The 17,334-nt window shown below is 41.5% G+C and overlaps 1 protein-coding gene across 3 annotated transcripts in view; it reads left to right on the top strand.

The window, feature by feature from the left end:
* The window catches only part of pbx1b (pre-B-cell leukemia homeobox 1b), a 64,092-nt gene that overhangs the window by 38,611 nt on the left and 8,147 nt on the right, over positions 1 to 17,334 (top strand). The window contains exons 3-7 of one of the 3 annotated variants that reach the window (XM_020610007.1): positions 5,565 to 5,809; positions 8,051 to 8,241; positions 12,169 to 12,304; positions 13,735 to 13,783; positions 15,819 to 15,931. In XM_020610007.1, coding sequence (XP_020465663.1) covers positions 5,565 to 5,809; positions 8,051 to 8,241; positions 12,169 to 12,304; positions 13,735 to 13,783; positions 15,819 to 15,931 — 734 coding nt within the window. Of the gene's footprint in view, positions 1 to 5,564; positions 5,810 to 8,050; positions 8,242 to 12,168; positions 12,305 to 13,734; positions 13,895 to 15,818; positions 15,932 to 17,334 lie in introns of all 3 variants that reach the window. The other 2 variants (XM_020610006.1, XM_020610008.1) reach the window with 2 other exon arrangements.

Here is a 17,334-nt window from a genome sequence, read left to right as displayed (position 1 = left end):
CTTTCAGTTGTCTAATTATCTTTGATATGATGAATATAAAATATTATTGACTTTCCAGACATGTTGTCTCTTGTTTTCTTTTGATTAAGATTGAATCTCACTGGATCAAGTGCATGGAATTTTTTTTTAATTAAGTTTGAAAATGTTTGACCTACGCCCCACTGTGCCCACGTGCTAACCAGTGCTGTAACATTACCTTCTGTAGTTCATGTAAGGTGTGACCATGCCTCACTGATGCCTATAGGTACTTATTTCTTTGTTTATAGTCATAGTGGTTGTTTTTGTTAATGCTAACAAGCTTCCTCATCTTCTCTTTTCCCTGAACAAACTGCTTTTGCTGCTGGAAGAGATGCAGGAAGTATTGCTTCCCGTGCTCCAGAGGATTGTCACAGGAAAGCTCTCCTTGACATGAAGTTTAATAAGCTGCTGTTGGGTGATGCTTTTCAATAATGGAACAAAAACGGATATGAAAACATTTCAAGTTGTCACCTCAAAGTCTCACGCCCTTCACCTTTCTAGTCCAAGTGCTCTTACAAATGTCACCCAGGCGGGTGCTGGTCTGCTTGGACATGCTGTCACCTGACCACATTGTGTGTCACTTTAGGCCAGCTATCCCTCCGCCACTAGCAGTGACTTAACACATGGATCACATTTCACCACCTGGGCTCAGAATGGAGCCCTTCCTAAGACATCCAGCAGCTTGAACCAAAGTACCCAGTCTCTGTCACAGGCCTTTATTTTTGACTGTCCATCTCGATAAATGTGACAGAATGGCACAACATCATTAATTAAACATCAGGTTCTCCCTCAGTCACCTGATCGCCATGACAGGCTGCCATGCCAACAGTCCCTGTTGACATGCCTTCGAAATCTAGAAGGGGATTACATATGGTAATAGTTTTTGACAGCCTGCCATCTCCCACTGTTAACCTGATAGGGAAACAGATCTGCAGCACAGAGCATGGTGTGCTGTAACTCTTGAGTCTGATGTTGTTATATCATGAAAAACCTGGATCATTTAAGCAGTGTCCTTAATCCCCTGACAAACTTTTGATACAACCCCAAATATTGTCACTGAATCAACGGTGCTTTTTTTTTTTTTTTTTTTAACCTTGATCTTGCTTGTGTTTGCTCAGTATTAATAATCTTCACATTTACAAACTTCTGTCATGTATGGCCAGATGACTTGACAGGGCACGCCACACCTGTGTCCGTCCACACTCATAACATTCCTCCACAGGAACTAGCTCCAGGCTGCCACGGTTGCTTCCGCCTCCAAAAGAAGACAGAGTTTCTTCTCTGATCTCTGTTCACTGATGACTAGCCCCGAACTCAGAGCTACTCTGAAATGATGTACCTCTGTTGCTAGTAGTGCAATTAATATTCTAATAGCCACACCAATCTTCACATGAGGCCACGAGCCAATCTTCTTCAATGACTAATATATGGGGAACAGAGAATGTTACACATGTGCTTGCTGAAAACAAGCAACAAAGGGGGAGAAGAAGGGGGTTTAGGCAAGCTGCTCTCCCCCAAATAGGGACGTAAATCATCTCCAAGCATGATATTCTGAGCTTATCCTCAAAGAGCAAAAGCTTTTTCCCTCAGCTGTGTGGAAATGAAATAAATATTCCCAGATAAACGACCAGACAACTAAGCATCCACCTCTCCAAAAGCCAATTGCCCTGGGCTTTTATTAAATATCGATTTGATTTGTAAAAGGCCAGATGTTGCAGGGTTAAATAAATGTCATGTTTTCCCATTCCACTTTACTTTTCTTGTCTTCTCAGTCAGTGACATTTTGTCTCACTGTGTGTCTCACAGAGCAGTAAAACCAGTGACCATGCACGCCCATCCTGACCCAATCCATCCTCACAGAAATGCATTTCCATGGCATACACATGTAAAAGGCTGCCTTCCAACATTACATCACGTTCATTCGTTCTGTATGTTATTAGTGAATTCAGTAGCGACCAAAGCCGGTGTGAAATTCACGTGCTTTATTCATATTGATGCACAAAATAAAGCCAAGCAGTAAAGCCTGGTACTCGCCTCCTTGTGAGAATTGCTTGTCAACAACAGGAGGGAGGGCTAAGGCATCGCCTGACAACAAGCCATCTTTGAAACGCCTCCAAGAGGGAAATGGCATCCATTAGAGACATACAGAGATGTGTGTTCACCCAAGGGGGAGGGGGGTCAGAATCACGCACACACACATACACAGATAATTGTTTATCCCTGGGAGAACCTTCAGTGTTTGTCTGTGGGTGGCTAAGTAAGTTCACCAGCACTATTGGACAGGGAGTGCCCAGCAGACCCAAGGCTCGAAAAACATTAGGATGAATCAATTAGCCTGCCATTAGCCAATAAAGTGGCCCTCACTGAGTCGTGTAATTATGACCCACAGCAAAGCCAATTTTATGGAAGCACATTATCCCTTTCTTTTCTTTATTAATTTTATTTGTTTGAGATAATCCTGCCATGGTTTTAATTATGTGCTTTAGGTTCAGAGTGGAATAAATAAATCATCATTTGCTCCCATCACTTCCAGCACTGCAGGTCTGCGGTCGCTCTGTGTGGGGAAGCTACCCATCACGAGTCAAGAAGATTGTTCCCATCATGTCTGTCATTGTTATGTGGATCACACTGATTAGTCATTTCAATTAAAAACCAGCATCCTCCTCGCAGAATCCACATTAACCCCACTCAGAGCAAGTTCCCTCACATTATATGATAAGAGGCAGCAGGAAAAGATGATATTATTGGGAGCAGCTACTTAGCTTGTTCCCAGCTCAGACGACCCTGTGTAAGTATGACAATGTGCTGTCAATGAGGGATGACGGTACACAGCCAACATGGCCCAATGTATTGTTCCTTCCTCAGTCCCTCCTGACAGATGCTGTCCAAGACAGCTGGATCAGCAGCAAGAACGAAGCTGGGATCTGGGCTGCGCGCGAGGAGAGGATGTGATATGCAGCTGATTAGCGAGGGTATACACATGTCAACAAGCAAGGCCTAGGGATTATGTTGGAGGTTGTGTTAATTGTCAGTGAAAGGCACATTTACCTTTTTTTCTTGCTACATAGAATGCCCTGCTCTGTTGAATGCAGCCATTTGCTTTGCATTTGTCTATGACCTTTCTTATTCCATTTTGCTTAAAAAAGCCAGCCTGCTAGTGTTTCTTCTTCCTTTCCAAGAGATCCCTAAGAAATGACCTTCACTGCAAGAGCCACTCTCATAAGACTGATGTTGGAGGTGCTTCAAGCCACCTAAAATAAACACATCATGAATGTTAAGCTGGAACTTGGCAGCCGTGAACCGAATCGTTTTTGTGGACACGGGGAATTTTTATGTTCCATTTCCACTTGACAGTCTAGATGCTTTATGAGTTCAGAAAGAAATCCGGCCTCAGTTTTTTGGTAGAAACATCTGAGAAAAGCTTCCTCCCTCCCATTTGTGTGCTCTTTGAATTATGCTTTTACTCCTTATTTGTGATTTTTTTTCCCCTTTGCTTGTATTTAAGGAAGGCAGAGTAGGTTAGTTGTCCAAAACAACAGGCCAAATTCAGAAGTCAGCATTTGAAAAGAGACTTTTTCTATCTTCGGAGACTCCTAACTCATTTTCAGTCTTCTTATAGTGCATGTGTGTCAAAATTGACAGTTTACTTTCTTCAGCTTTAAGTATGCTCCACTCTGAGTTGTTTAAAATTACTTCCAGAAAGTGCAGCTCATTCTCCTCCGTGGGCTTTGCTGATGTTCGTGGACAGGCGGCTTTATAGGTTCTGGTGGAGCAGGTTTGACTGAGTCATGATGTGGTTGTGGCAGTATGAGGTAAGATGGGTGTCAAGCCATCTGAGATTATCCCATCCAAGTCCACCCATACGTTACAGGAGTGATGAAGGAGTCTTGGTAAGACAGATGTTTGTACACTCCTATCAGCCTCCACCCTACTCTTCCTCCAACAGTCCACCCACATTCAGTCTACCTCCTGCTGAGGCTGTGGTCTGAACCCCTGACCTCTTCCACTTGTCAAAAGTTGCCATATTTGCATTTCCAGTCCACTTTTATGTAGAGGGATGGCTGAGGGAGCCCCTCCTCTTCCTCTGCTAGTACAGCAGGTCTCATTCTCATCCCAGTGACCCCCTGCCCAGGCCCACAGACCCGGACATCAGTCTGGGGTTAATGCACCAAGCACTCCCATTGTCTCTGAATTAATGAAGTGCTCCCTGCTTGTCCCTTTTCATTTCATGGCAATGAGACAAATGACAAGTGGTAACGTTTTAAATGGCTATCGACACATGCAGGGCGTAAAGTCACAGAGTCACAGCTCCTGTTAGCGCTGCAGCCGAGGCCCTGTAACAGTAATGCCAGCTGCCGTCAGTGCACTTTCGATGTTCACACTGGGATCAATTTGGATCCTAGCAGCACCACACTCCACATAGGAGAATGGGTTTTATATTGAAATGGATGGTTCTCAGATGGAGGATGAAGAGTCAAAGACTGGGAGTGTTTTCAACTCAGAAAATGGAAGGTGGGACTTTATTGTCCTAAAGAATGGCAAGTGAGCCCTCTAGTGGAAGCCAGAGATATTCATCCAGGTTACCTTTGGTGATGCTACCCAGTGTCAGCATGGCCATTTATTGTACTCTGCATCTCTTAACCTTGCAAAGATATCAGCTGGAATTTTATGTAAATCAGTAATATGGCACACACTGTCTTGTCAGATCACATCAATCACATATACAACAGTCAAACTTACAAAAAAAGCATCAGTTACAACTCCTGCAGCTGAAAATTAAGAGAATAGAATAAATAATAGAAGCAATATCAGCATGAAATATAGTGAAGGAAATGGGCATGATGGAAAAGAAGAGACAGAAAAGAGTTTAATTATGGGAGTGAACCCAGCAGCACTAAGCGTGGACAGGTGAGGGATAACGGGGTCCCTAACAAATGAAACAGAAATATCTTCAGCATGGTCACTCTCTCAGTCACGGGCTACCACATTATCAGTTGTTCCACTGATTCATTGTAGAATTAAGTGATGAATCACTTGGTGTATAAAAAGGCAGAAAACATTCAAAAATATCCTTTACAGTTTCCTAAAGCCCAAGGTGATGTCTTCAGATTTGTCTGACCGGTCCAAATTTACAGATATAAATCAGAGAACGACAGCAGATGATCAAATAAGTTATTGTTCTTCTGTTATTCACCTAGATGATTAACGGACAGATCAGGTCAGCTATAAATAAATCAGGCATCTAGTGAATATTGGAGGGTGGATGATGACACTCAACTGTCTGGCTCTTAAAGTGGAGAAGGCAGAGCATCAAAATGCAGTTAGTTTGGGTTTATGGAGAAACGTGTGTCTCTCTCTTTGCTACAACGTACAGTACTACATCATTCACTCACTTGCCCTGAGCTGGTAGAGATGTGGGTGCAGCTCAGCGCTGTTGGCCATGCAGTCGGGGGCTGCAGCTGACGGTTTGTTACGAAGCATCACACCACTGTAGGTGTGACCTTTATGACTGATGGCTGACCTCTGACCTTCTCCTGTCATTGTAGTGCTGAGTATCCGCGGCGCCCAGGAGGAGGAGCCCCCAGATCCCCAGCTCATGCGGCTGGACAACATGCTGCTGGCAGAGGGCGTATCTGGGCCGGAGAAAGGTGGCGGCTCAGCAGCGGCGGCAGCTGCAGCGGCGGCGTCGGGAGGAGCCGGGGCCGACAACTCTGCAGAACACTCGGACTACAGAGCCAAGTTGTCCCAGATCAGACAGATCTACCACACGGAGCTGGAGAAGTATGAACAGGTGAGAGCAGCAGCCCTTACTGGATATATGAAGACCAAGCATTTCATTTTTATTGACCCATCTGAAGCACTGATCCTAACAGACTGTGGAAATCATAATCACAGTCTGTGACTCAGATCTCACAGTAGTAGTAGTAACTTATGCAGTTCTTTTATAAAGAAGGCTACAAGTGTTGAAAAAATAACACAATGAGCCATATGCACTACACTATTCCTCAGATGAATGTAATTTTCACAGACCTGAAACAGCTGTAGTGTAGGACTTCAATTTGTTCCAGTACTTAAACGTAGTGGAAGAAGCTGGAAAGCTCTGGTGTTTGTCTGTCTGATGTTACTCTGTGCAGCTGACTACATTAAAAAAAAGAAACCAATCCAGAACAGGCCGAGATATTCTGACGGATAACCCCACCACATAGACTTCCTGTTAAAAGTGTACTTTCTAAACCCAGGGTGCAGAGCAGCAGCTATTGAATTACCTATTGATGATTTTGCGTATAAGGTGTCAACAAATAATGAAAAATGCCTATCACAGTTTCCCCAGAATCCACATTGATCATCAAATTGTTTGTTCTGACAACAGGCCAAAACCCAAAGATATTCTCTGTATAACATTATAAAAATGCGTGAGGCTGGAAACAGCAAATACTTGTGACATTACTGATTCATAATGTCTTGATTTTCAGTTATTAATGAATCATTACATGTGAATCGACTAATTGGGTGACTGACTGTGTCAGCATGACTAGTGTTTTTTTCTGAGTCAGAACTACATCAGTACTGACATAGGTTCAGTGGTACTTCCCTGACTACAGTATTAACAGTACAGCTACTACAGAAATCTGTCATTGACTGCAGCTTCACCGAATACAATGCCAACCGATGGGCGCTGTCCACCGATAATATAATTGATAAACAGTATGAGTGTGATGAAGCAAAACAAAAAATATAAACATAATAAATAGAAATACTTTTGATATGTGAAATCTGTGGATTTACCCTTTAACAAATCAGTGAATTTGACAACATCACTTCACGTTTCTTGTTTTAATGGTCATCTTGTACAGTAGGTTTAATTAGTTGATCATTAGAAAAAAAAAAAGTAACAATATTGGTTTCTTAATGGTTTACGTTGGTTTTTCAGTGGAAATACCGGGCGTTCCCGGTTGCTTACGAGTATCCACTGCTGTCTTTGTTAGCAAACAGAATATTTTCAGGTTTTGGACTGGTTGAGCAGACTGAACGTGACTTCTGGGCCTTTTGGGACTTGTGATGCTCATGTCTCACTAATTTTTGGCTTTTTGGTAAAACGTGACACTGCTCTAGACACAACACAAACAAGACAAAAGAGAGGACTAATAAACAATTCACAGACTGTTGGTATCATTGCTGACCCACTTCTCATCTGCTCTCCTGAAACTTTTTATCCAGGCTTTTATTCTCCACAGAAGCAGGATGAGCCTTAAAGCAGGTGGCAACCCCTGTAGATTCCCAATGTTTCCTCAATATAAATCACTGTCAATAAGAATTCACTTAAAATTGTCCATCATGTGCAGTATGTTGTGTGTCTCTGTGTGTGTTGCAAGTATACTCTTGAAAGTCTGGTGGAGGGGGGCTGACTTCCTCTGACTGCCTTGATACCGATGCATTCGCGACAATAGCATCCCTTACAGATGAATGTGAGGAAGACAGACGAACACACAGACAGACAGACACAGACAGAGCCTGACACGGCTAAATCCAGAGAGAGATCGACAGGAGGAGAATAAATACAGAAGAGGAGACAGTAAGAGACACCGAGTCGGAGTGTAATATCGCAGCAGATTCACGCCTGGTGTCACACAGGGGGATGAATGAGACGTTGTGGCATGTTCGTCTCTCAGGGTGGCTATGCTGGGAAAGTGTGTGTCTGAGAAGGGATCAGCTGTCATTGGTTCCTCTCAACACACTGCCATCACCACTTCTGTTAAATATGAAATATTTCAGCAGTTATAGTCCCCTGGCTCTGTGAAAAAGCTTGCCCCAGAACTAAAACAAGCAAAGGGGTGGGGTTTTTTTATACTTCCTTCACCTGTGAATTTGAAATACTGCATTTTCCCTGTGTGTGAACAGATTTGTTTCTGTAATGGTGCTTTTGATATGGCCACATGGACAAATGAAGGTCTGATTCACAGGTTTACTGAATTCAGTGAAAGAGTTTTGGTGCATTTGTAGATTCATTCTTGTGCTTGTGTGTCACTCACAGGCGTGTAACGAGTTCACCACTCACGTGATGAACCTGTTGCGGGAGCAGTCACGCACACGGCCAATTTCTCCCAAAGAGATCGAGCGCATGGTGAGCATCATCCACCGCAAGTTCAGCTCCATCCAGATGCAGCTCAAACAGAGCACCTGTGAGGCCGTCATGATCCTGCGCTCCCGCTTCCTTGACGCCAGGTGCGTGTCCTTGTATACGTGTGCTTGTTCAGACCACACACACTGTACCACGCTCCATGTTGCACATAACCTCCCAATTTAACAACATGGCAAATGCGCTTCCCTCTCAGCCTGATATCTGTTGGTCTTTGGTTCTTGTTACCATTGCTACCTCTGAGAGACGAGACAGTCCAAGTAACTACAAAACAGTGCTGATTTATTCAAAGGATCACAGGAAAAATTAACATTACACGCTCAGGTATCTTGCACCTCCAACCTGCTCACAGGCAGATGTAAGATGAAAGCCCCTGAACCCACCAGGCCTATACATTATATCCCTTCAGTTGGGCTAGCCCCATACTACACAGAAACGTCAACCGAGACGTCTCTGTTGCCAGCTTTGCAGCTGGTCATAGCAGTAGTCAAAACATGAAGCAAATCAATGTGTGTGTGTCTGTTGATTAAGTGGTGTGTAGCTAAAAACATTCTCACGACCTCTAGTAACATGTCGTGATATTAAACATAAGAACATATTATGGCTAAAGCTACAGTTATACACGTCATAATAATAATATTAAACACCCTGTCTGCTGACAGTCATCAACTCTTCTCTCTAGTTATCCTTGACCAGATGTACCCTGTAGAAACTCATAAGCATGACTAAGCATTTAACAGTCTAACTAGACATCCTATGTCCACTAAACATTTCTAATACATAAAGTATCTATCCAATTTCTATCTGACTAAAAATACCTAACATATCCATATGAATGGCTGATGCAGGAGGCCCTCCATACTGTTTTGTTTCTTACCACGCACACAATGCTGGTTTACACCAGTGGATGTCATTTGAACCAACATAACCAGCAACTCTGGCCAATAAGAATTGCCTGTATGTTCCATAATGCTAACTGTTTCCTTTTTTAAATGTAATCGCTTGTTTCTTTTGATGCATGCTTTGGATTTGCAGACATTTCTCCGAGGATAAATCTCACTCAAAGTCTGAGTTGGAAGCATAACATTTAAATGAGGCATGCATCTCTTTACAAAGCTCCCTATCTATTCTCTTGCAAATGACTGTGGTGGTGCAGCAGTGAGGGGAAGGGGGAGGTTTTCACTGGCTGCCATGCTCAGCTCTGCTGATTAATCTAGTGGCTGCTGGAGCCCATGCTGTGCAAATTTGCATATTCTCAAGCATGGAGTGAGATTTTAGCACAAATCTCCTCATTGGTGGATCCATGAAAAGAGATTTTTACAAGCTTCCTGTGCAGTTTATTAAAAACCTTCTTTAGATGTAGTATGTGCAGACATGACCTGATAGGTGCTGGAGACCAGGGGTCATCAGCACATGATATCTTTTTGCATTAAGGTAGTTGTAGTCACGACCATCTAGACCAAGACCAGAGTGTATCGGGGCCAAGACTTTAAGGTGTTGTACTGAGGGCTTTTGAAGGGTTAATTCTCATATGCAAACCTTAAAAAAAACGTGTGTTATTAGTTCAAGTTTGTTTTTGTGTTTGTGATGACTGACATTAAGTCAAATTTCTTCTACATCACAGTTCAATTCCTGCCAAGGACCTTTGTTCTATATCACACCCGCTCTCTGTTTCTCTCTGCCTCGTTGCAATTTACAGCCAACTAAAGGCAAAAACACCAAAAAGTAATCCTCATTTTTAATGAGCTTCAGTACAGACACCAATGCGTCTTCAGGCTTTTTTAAAATTTTTGTTTTGTTTGGTTTTTAATGGCTCACTACTTTACTGTTTTTAGTCTTACTACTCTCATCAGGCAGCTGTTGAATAAAATTCTGATAAACCCACTGAGCACTACATTAAACAGCAGACAGACTAAGTTAGCAACTATCTAGTGAACATAGTGGAGCATTTGGCAACTAAACAGCCATGTACACTAATTCCCTCAGGATCTGATGTGTTGTACTTCCATCGGGTGGCTAGAAACGTGATTTCACATGCATACTAATGTTGTTTTATGTCTGCCAGATGTGTAAATATGTACTTTATTGTTTGAAATTCACAATAACACAGTCATTTACAAGTAAGTTGCAAGCATGATCACAACTTTAGAACATGATAATACTGTAATATATATTAAGTAAGAAATTATCTGATCAGAAAATAAGGATACACGATCACAAATCAGACTAAAGGTTAATACCAGCCATACCAGTAGCTGTCTTTACCATTTATCAATAAATAAATTAAATTTAAAAACTCAATTAATAATTTCCATGTATTTGAATATCTGGTTGCCACACAGTGCTATTAAATGTTTTTGTTTTATTAACATAAACACTGCCATTTTTTATGATTTGTCAACAACTAATTTAGAAGACATTGGGACGGCATGTAAAATCACAATTAAAACTAAAAATAGTGATTTGTAAATCACATGTGTCCTGTATTACACTGAAAACAATACACCAGCATTTCCTTTAGACTTGTTTGCAGGAGAAATGGGACAAAATGACACCTGACACATTTAATTACTTGGTGTTGCAGGATATAGTTCGTCTTACCATTGCTAACTCTGAGAGACGAGACAGTCCAAGTAACTTCAAAACAGTGCTGATTTATTCAAAGGATCACAGGTAAAATTAACATTACACGCTCAGGTATCTTGCACCTCCAAACTGCTCGCAGGCAGATGTAAGATGAAAGACCCTGAACCCACCAGGCCTATACATTATATCCCCTCGGTTGGGCTAGCCCCATACTACACAGAAACGTCAACCGAGACGTCTCTGTTACCAGCTTTGCAGCTGGTCATAGCAGTAGTCAAAACATGAAGTAAATCAATGTGCATGTGTGTGTGTCTGTTGATTAAGTGGTGTGTAGCTAAAAACATTCTCACGACCTCTAGTAACATGTCGTGACTTAAACATAAGAACATATTATGGCTAAGGCTACAGTTATACACGTCATAATAATAATAATATTAAACATCCTGTCTGCTGACAGTCATCAACTTTTCTCTCTAGTTATCCTTGACCAGATGTACCCTGTAGAAACTCATAAGCATGCCTAAGCATTTAACAGTCTAACTAGACATCCTATCTCCACTAAACATTTCTAATACATAAAGTATCTATCCAATATCTATCTGACTAAAAATACCTAACAGTGTCCTCAGTCCCTAAATGTCTTTTAAGTGTTGTGAAAAGGAACGACAACATCACACCGTGGTAAAAAACTTTGTTGGAATGTGTTGCAGCATCAGAATTGAAGTGAGTGTTTATTTTGAGCAAAGATTAAAACTGATGAGGTGTCACATCAAATAATGTGCTGCTGTGTTGTTTTCAATGTGATGCAGGACACAGATGATTTACACATCACTAGTTTCAGTTTTAATTTAGATTTTACATACTGTCCCAGCTTTTTCTGATTTGGGGTTATAATAGTATCTGTTATTGTGCTGCTGCTGCTGCTGATGTGTTTCAGCTGCTCATAAAGTGAACTGAAATGCAGCAGGTCTGGGCCTGATTGTTCTCTTGAGTCCTGACAAAGTGTCCCAAAGCAAAACTGCAGCTACATTGAAAGTTTCTAGTGTAGCAGAGGTTTTCACAGAGGAAGCACTGCCAAGCAAAGCAAGACCAGGGAGACCTAGAGAGACCGCGCCATTTGAAGACTGGTGTACTAGTAAGAGAACATCATAGATGTTAGGCTAGAGTTTGTAAAATATCCAGTTTAGATATTTGGCTTAAATTGAAGATTAGCATTTTCCAAACCACTTCTTTAACAAAAACTATCAGAGTTTTATAGCATGGAAGAAAGTGATGTTTCCAAATTACTCAAACTTTATAGTTGTATGGGAGAGCAACCGAAAAGTTAAAGACTGAGGGTGTGACTGCATGTGACACCAGTGCAAAAGTACCTCAACAAACACTGTTCTGTTTTATTCCACTTTTAAATCTTGATTCTCTTTTGGCAGACGGAAAAGACGAAACTTCAACAAACAGGCAACAGAGATCCTGAATGAGTATTTCTACTCACACCTTAGTAACCCCTACCCCAGCGAGGAGGCTAAAGAAGAGCTGGCAAAAAAGTGTGCCATCACAGTGGCCCAGGTAGACCAAAGACCAGTAGCAACCCACCCCCCCAGCACCTGTAGGAAAATACAACACAACACCATAGTCAATCTGAAGCTGCAGCGAGCGTATCCGCAAGCTGTCTGAGAGATTTTCTGGATGCTACAAGCACAGACATCCTTTAGTAGCACCTTTCACTGAGGCACCAAAGGACTCAGTGTATAAATATACCATCATCAGTTTCTAGTCTTGTAAATCAAAGCAGACAAAGCTAATTTTGATCAGTGACACTGTTTCTATTGAAGTAAACACCACAGCTCTCATAATTCTTATCAAAGACCTACCGGTAATCACATTTTCCTAGCACTACACAGAATATACAAACTTGAAGGTAGGTGAAAGCAGATCTATGTATTGTGACACAAATGTGGAAACTGGCTTTAAATGTGATCAGTCCTTTTAAACACTGATATTTTTAAAACATATCGTTTCCTTTTCTTTCATATCATAATTTTTTTGTTACTGAGCAAAAATATTCAATAAAACTGAACCGATAATGTGTGATTGGCACTTTATTTTTGGACGTTATTAACAAAATATTAATTGACGAATAAAGAAAAACATCAATAGTTTATTAACTGTGAAAAATTGTGAATAATTTCAGGTCAATATGGATGCAGCGAAGCTGTCCACTCCTGCAAATTAGCACTTCGCTCATTTGAGGCATATGCAGTGATTTACTATGAACCTTACAGCAACTTGTGAACGTCTAAAGGCATTGAGATGTTTGTGCCAGTGCTGCTGATGAGCAAAAGTATTTAGGTACCTAGTTTTTTCATCTTTGTATTCCAACACTCAAGTTGGTTTAGTCCTGTGAGAATTATGTTATTATAATAAGGAATGCAATGACAACAGCAAAGTAAACAGCAGTTTGTGTTTTGAATCCATCATTTGGGAATGGATTGTTTTCTCAATTGGTTTCATTAATTTAAACCAAATGATTTGAGGATGCTTCTGGGCCAGATTGTGGAAGCTGCTCAGCGGCTGAATGATTTGTAGAGTTTCTGTTTCTTGGCTATAATAAAGGAGAATGTTTACCTACTCTGTGTATTGGAAACTTTGCAGGATTGATTTGGTTTTCATTTTAATGCTGTTTATCATTAGCGCTGGGATTACCCCCCTGGCTTCATCTGGGAGTCCATTAGCCGTAATGGGTGTTAGCGGATGTTGACTGATTGGTGCTCATGTGAGTTCTGATGATAGCTGCAGTCATGGTGACATAATGAGACTGTTATTGGCAATCATTCCATTTTGGCACTAATGCGGATTCACAACACCAGTCAGTGTAGCCCCCACCTCTGACAGAGGTTCTCTGCAATGTTAGGCGTGACATTACGGCCGTGCAAGCTAAACACTACTGAACTCTGTTTCATGAGAATTAAACTACCTTCTCTTGTTTGTCTGCTCAGGTTTCCAACTGGTTTGGGAATAAAAGAATCAGATACAAGAAAAACATTGGTAAGTTCCAAGAAGAAGCCAACATGTATGCTGCAAGAACTGCCGTGAATGCGGCTAATGCATCCTCACATGGAAGCCAAGCAAATTCACCCTCAACTCCAAACTCTGCAGGTGAGGCAGGAAGTCCCTGGCTCTGCTCAGCTATTAGACATACACCTCCTATCTGTACAATACTACAACTAAGCAGCTTCTATCTATCAGTCTGAGGCTATTGCAATGCCGGTGCTGGTGATTTGTGAGGAATGAAAGAAATAGTAAGAAAAACACAGTTCTTGTACAAGGAACACACCTAGCACCTAGCAATCCATCAGTAGTATAGTGAACAGGTTATACGTTTCCCAGCTGACCTGAGCCCCATGGCAAGTCTCCATGTCCTTACTGTCCTTCTGTCTTTGTCTCAAGTAATGGATAATCTTCATTTATGACTATGTAACTCTGTTCATAATGTTCTGCTGCACTGACATTCAGATGACAAATCTGGTGATATTTTATATTTTTTTTATTTTCAGCAAATCACATAAAAAGACAAAACCAACACGGAATTACTTCCACTAGCAGGTATTCTATGCAAGGCCAAAGTTTATATTTGGATATATCTTATGCCTCCATTTTTGTCTATACAGCAATGAGCCACACCATATATGTTCCTTTAGTTTTAGGAAATTACTTAGCCTTGTTTAAGAAATAGACTTGACATTTGTAACCTGTTTTTAAAGATTTTATGTCAATATCAAGAACAATGGCCTTGTGCTGAGTGTCAGAGACACGAAGGGGAGAATTGAGAGACAAACAAACATGGATAGCTTTGGCTAAACACATATAAAAATAATAAATTAAGTAATAAAAAATATAGAATAATGCCAGATTTGTTTTTTTAAGTTGCAGTCCAATATTTTGATCAATGTTTGTATTTGCCATCTTATTTTGAGTCAAATGAAACTGTGGATGTTCAGCCTAGATTAGCACACATACTGTAGGGGGAAGGAGATTGTATAGATTAATAGATGTACCCATAGGCCACTCTAGAGCTGTCTTTGTTGATTCCTGTTTAATCAAGTAGCCACTAAATTAATCTAATCCCCACCCTCAGAATTGTTTGTTTTGGTAAAAAGTGTTTCCATGGATGCATTTTAGGACCTGGATGCCAGACTTAAAGATGGCGCCCAGTGTCTTGAATGAAAATTGCTCACCTAGCATGTGAGCCAGAAAAGTCCTCTAGCTTCTGTTTGCTTTGTTTTGCGCTGCACATGTGCATTAGGGTCTCACCCGCTGACCCTTCCTGCATGTTGCTGGTTGGCCCATAGATAATTTGTTGACATCAGAAAAGTAAATGTCACTTTTCTAAAGCTCTGAAAAATACAAAATCTGCAGGACAAAGAAATCATAATAGAAATTGATTTTGTAGGAAGTTAGAAGTGTCCTGTCAGTAGATTTACAGAGGTCTCTTTCCTAATGGTGGTCCACAGGGAAATGCTTTAAGGGCCACAAGGTGATTTTCGGGTGCAATAGGGCCATAGGGAAAAATTTGCTGTAAGGCTGAGCAGAGGTGCAGTGTCCAGTTCTTTTAATATGTGTTTTTGTTTTTTGTTTTCTTTCACATTTGAAATAGGCTAAGCTAGTGGTTTACCACTACATCCAGCATAAGCTAGACCAAACACATCCTGAGCCTACAGGACTTCTGTGCTTGACTCTGAAACAATAATGTATTTGACTTTGGATAAGACAGTAAACGGTGCTATTTTACTATGTTGGACTGCTCTTTCAGTATACACTAATAATAATATAAAATCACTTGCCTTTTTGGATGTTTTGCTAGCAGAAACCTAAACTTGACTCCTCTTACAGCTGCAGCTTTTCTGTCATCATGTGTCTGTTAGTTTCCTCTTGGCTCCGTTCTTCTGATCTAACAGAGCCTGTTTGGCTGTAGCTAACCTATGCATGGCGCTCCTCCAGGCTGCGACCTGGGTGGCCTGACTTGCTTACCCTGCTTGCTCTCTGTTTCTCTGTGATTCGACTGCTCCCTCTCTCCTTTCAGGTTCTGCTGGTTCTTTTAACATGTCAAACTCCGGGGACTTGTTCATGGGCGTGCAGTCTCTCAATGGGGACTCGTACCAGGCGGCTCAGGTGGGAGCCAACGTGCAGTCACAGGTAGGGCCCCGAGCAGTGCAGCAGATAGTACAGGGTCAGGCTCAGTACCTTACATTAGACCCTGTCTTCCTGGCTGCCTTTGTGACTTGTCATACAAAGGTGTGATAAATAGTAGTAACTAAACGGATGCTGCATTCACATGATTTTGTTTGAACAGCAATTCCCATTCCTCAAGTGGAAAAAACCACTAGCCTCTTCGTTGCATTTCTAAAATAGCTAAATAAAGTATAATTTTATCTCAGTCGAATTAGCTAATTATAAAGGAGTGATATGCCATTTGTTAGTATCTGCATTCACCTGTAAATAAACACTTAACAAATCAGACACATTATTTGAGTTACTTTAGGTGTGACTACAATGCTAGCTATGTTGGTAGCCATCTTGAAACCCTGCATAAATGTTGCCAAGTTGCAATAATGGGGGTTTTACCTGTTTTTCTTATTTTGATTATATGAATGGACAGTCATGTTTTCTGACATTGTTCCCAGATGATACAGATTCAACCTCTTTCTAATAAGCATTTTAACCCCCATTTTTTACATACCTATAGCCCAATTGCATTTTTCTTGTACAGACCCCAAGGAGCAGAAATCTTCTAGCTTACTTGGACTTAAGGTTACATTCACCTGCTGAAGTCACTCAAATCCAATTTTTGTCCCTCCAAGTGACTCAGATCTGATTTTTTTCACAGGAAGTGTGAACAAACCAAATCAGATCTGGGCCACTTCCAAATGTAGTCATGGATCCAACACATACACAATCTCTGACTATGTGACCGCTGTCAGAGCAACATGATCAGTGTTCATGTAATTTTTTGTAACGTCTCAGTGCTCTGCATATGCGCATATCGCCTGTCATTACCATTCAGTGTCGCCACCACACTGACTTTGGCACAGAAGGTCGGGGGTTCGAACCCCAGTCAGGGCATGGTCAATATCCCACCTGAGTCCTTAGGCAAGGTCCTTAATGCTAGCTGCCTACCTCATCGGTAATGAGAGTTGTAAAAATAAGAGTCACACCGGCACATCGCCCGGGTCAACAAGGCCCACGTCAGGTGTTGAGGAACCAGGGCAACCTGATGAGAAGTGGGCTACTGGAACAAGACATTCATGGACAAGAGAGGAGAACAGGGACCTATTGGAATACTACTATACAAGTAACCCCAGTGAGAGGGGTTACATATGGAGGATGTGGGACCTATGGACACGGTTTACAGACGGAGTATATGGATACTTTGAAACCCAACATCTAGACTAACATCAAAACAACTAGTAGCCCAGTGCTCTAACATTCGCAAGAAGCACCTGCTATCACAACTAGAGATTGACGAGGTACAACACAAATGTTCCAGCAAGGGGGAGCCAGGACTGATATCGGGGGGGGAAATATCATCATCATCACCC

This window comes from Monopterus albus, unplaced genomic scaffold, assembly GCF_001952655.1.
Source record: "Monopterus albus unplaced genomic scaffold, M_albus_1.0 scaffold103.1, whole genome shotgun sequence".
Taxonomy (NCBI): Eukaryota; Metazoa; Chordata; class Actinopteri; order Synbranchiformes; family Synbranchidae; genus Monopterus; species Monopterus albus.
Note: the sequence above shows the minus strand (reverse complement) of the source record. Positions and strands in the feature narration are given on the sequence as shown.